The sequence below is a fragment of the Seriola lalandi genome, unplaced genomic scaffold (genome assembly GCF_002814215.2).
Source record: "Seriola lalandi dorsalis isolate HSWRI2012SDOR001 ecotype SW California unplaced genomic scaffold, Sedor1 jcf7180002052164, whole genome shotgun sequence".
NCBI classification, from domain to species: domain Eukaryota; kingdom Metazoa; phylum Chordata; class Actinopteri; order Carangiformes; family Carangidae; genus Seriola; species Seriola lalandi.
In genome coordinates, this window is record NW_019522717.1 from 1 (window position 1) to 1574 (window position 1574).

The window sequence follows — 1574 nt, forward strand, 5'->3', positions numbered from 1 at the left end:
TTCCCTCTACAATGTGTTGTAGTTTGTATTTAAATGGTTTGAACAGAAGTGTAAAGCTTCCTGATGACAGCCCTGTGTGTACCAAACACTTTGGTTCAATGAAGTGCAGTAAATGACTTAGTGTTCTTTCACATTACAAACATGGTTTTAACATGGAAGTACTTCTTGTTCAGTCTCTTCCTCTGCTTCGCTGCTGGTGGTAGAGTTTGACCCATATCCTGAAGTTTTGATGGTTTCCCACCATGATCGGACTTTTTCTCTTGATTCCCGCAGCTTATCAGCATCTGGTTCAGAGATGGCTCTCTCACCTGTGGCAGAAAATAAAATGTTAAAACGATACAAAACTGAACAAGACACAATTTATCTGCTTTTACGTGAGATATTTGATTTATTCACCTGCAAAGAACCTGTGGAAATGTTCCACTGATGCCTCTTGTCTGATCCACTCTCTCTCAAACAATTCCTTCGTGTTCAGAGAGACGGATCCTGCATCATCTTCACTTTGTAGTTTGTCTTTTTCCTCTCCTTCAAAATCTTTGAGCCTCTGCTTGTCTTCACTAACTGGTTAGAAAATACAATGATCATGTTTGTTATACTAACGATAAAACAAATTAAAGATTCTGTAGAAATATACTGCAAAGTGTGGCTTTTTACTGTTGTGTCAGTGCCTCTGGATACTTACAGGTCATTAGGAAACTCATACTGTCGTCTCCTTTTAACGTACAGTGTTTTTCCCAGTTCTTGCGATCCCATTCATTGTTAAGCTGTTCTGTGATCTCTTTGGCTGTGCTCTCATCTTTGTTTTTAGTTGGTTCATCACTTTTCTCTTCTTGTTGTGGATCATCTGTTTCACTGAGGTACAAAGAACAGTTTCCTGCCACCATCTCCTCCATCTTCTCCAGCAGCTCTGTTACCTGATCACCAGCTTCGTTCATGTTGTCAAGGACATGATACCTCTTTCCACATTTCTCAATCAGCCCACGGAGAGGCTTTCCTTCACTTTCAATGTGTTGCTCTATAGTTTTGTTTCCCAAAGTGTCCCCAGAAGTGAACAGGAGTATTACGTGTCTCCACACTCTCTGTCCAAGTAGCCTCATGTTGTCCTCTGTGACTCTTTTTTGTTCATCAGTAAATGATGTGTCAAGTGGCACCACCAGCAGAACGACATTTGGTGATGGCGAGCACATAGACACCCCTTCTAAAATCTCAGACTTCACATCTTCAGGGATAAGTGACGCTGGGAAGAATTTCCACCATCCAGGAGTGTCCACGATGACGACCTCTCTTCCAGCCACCTCGCCAATTTGCTTTAAAGCTTTCATCGTTCTCTCACCAGACTGAAACTCTTTGCTTCTTAAAATCCTGTTGCCAGCGGCACTCTTCCCAGAAAACACCCACCCGACCATCAAGATTCTCAGGCTGGGTTTTGGCTCTGTGTAAGAAAACAGTTTTTAGAAATCTGGTTAATTTAAAGGACAATTCTTGCTGAGTATAATTTTTGTAATTTTTTTAAATTTATAACAAAACGATCTAAGCTTAACAGGTCTGCTAAGTGACTCAAATGTGGTTGAAAG

The 1574-nt window shown here is 41.0% G+C and overlaps 1 protein-coding gene across 1 annotated transcript; it reads right to left on the reverse strand.

Annotated features, from left to right (window-relative positions):
* Positions 1–6: 6 nt before the first annotated feature.
* LOC111650295 (GTPase IMAP family member 9-like) lies at positions 7–1462 on the reverse strand. The gene is made up of 3 exons (XM_023400176.2): positions 683–1462; positions 397–561; positions 7–308 (listed from the first exon to the last, which is right to left on the reverse strand). Exons 1-3 carry the CDS (start codon positions 1404–1406, stop codon positions 148–150), a joined length of 1050 nt encoding a protein of 349 aa, XP_023255944.1. The 5' UTR covers positions 1407–1462; the 3' UTR covers positions 7–147.
* Between the last annotated feature and the right edge of the window lie 112 nt (positions 1463–1574).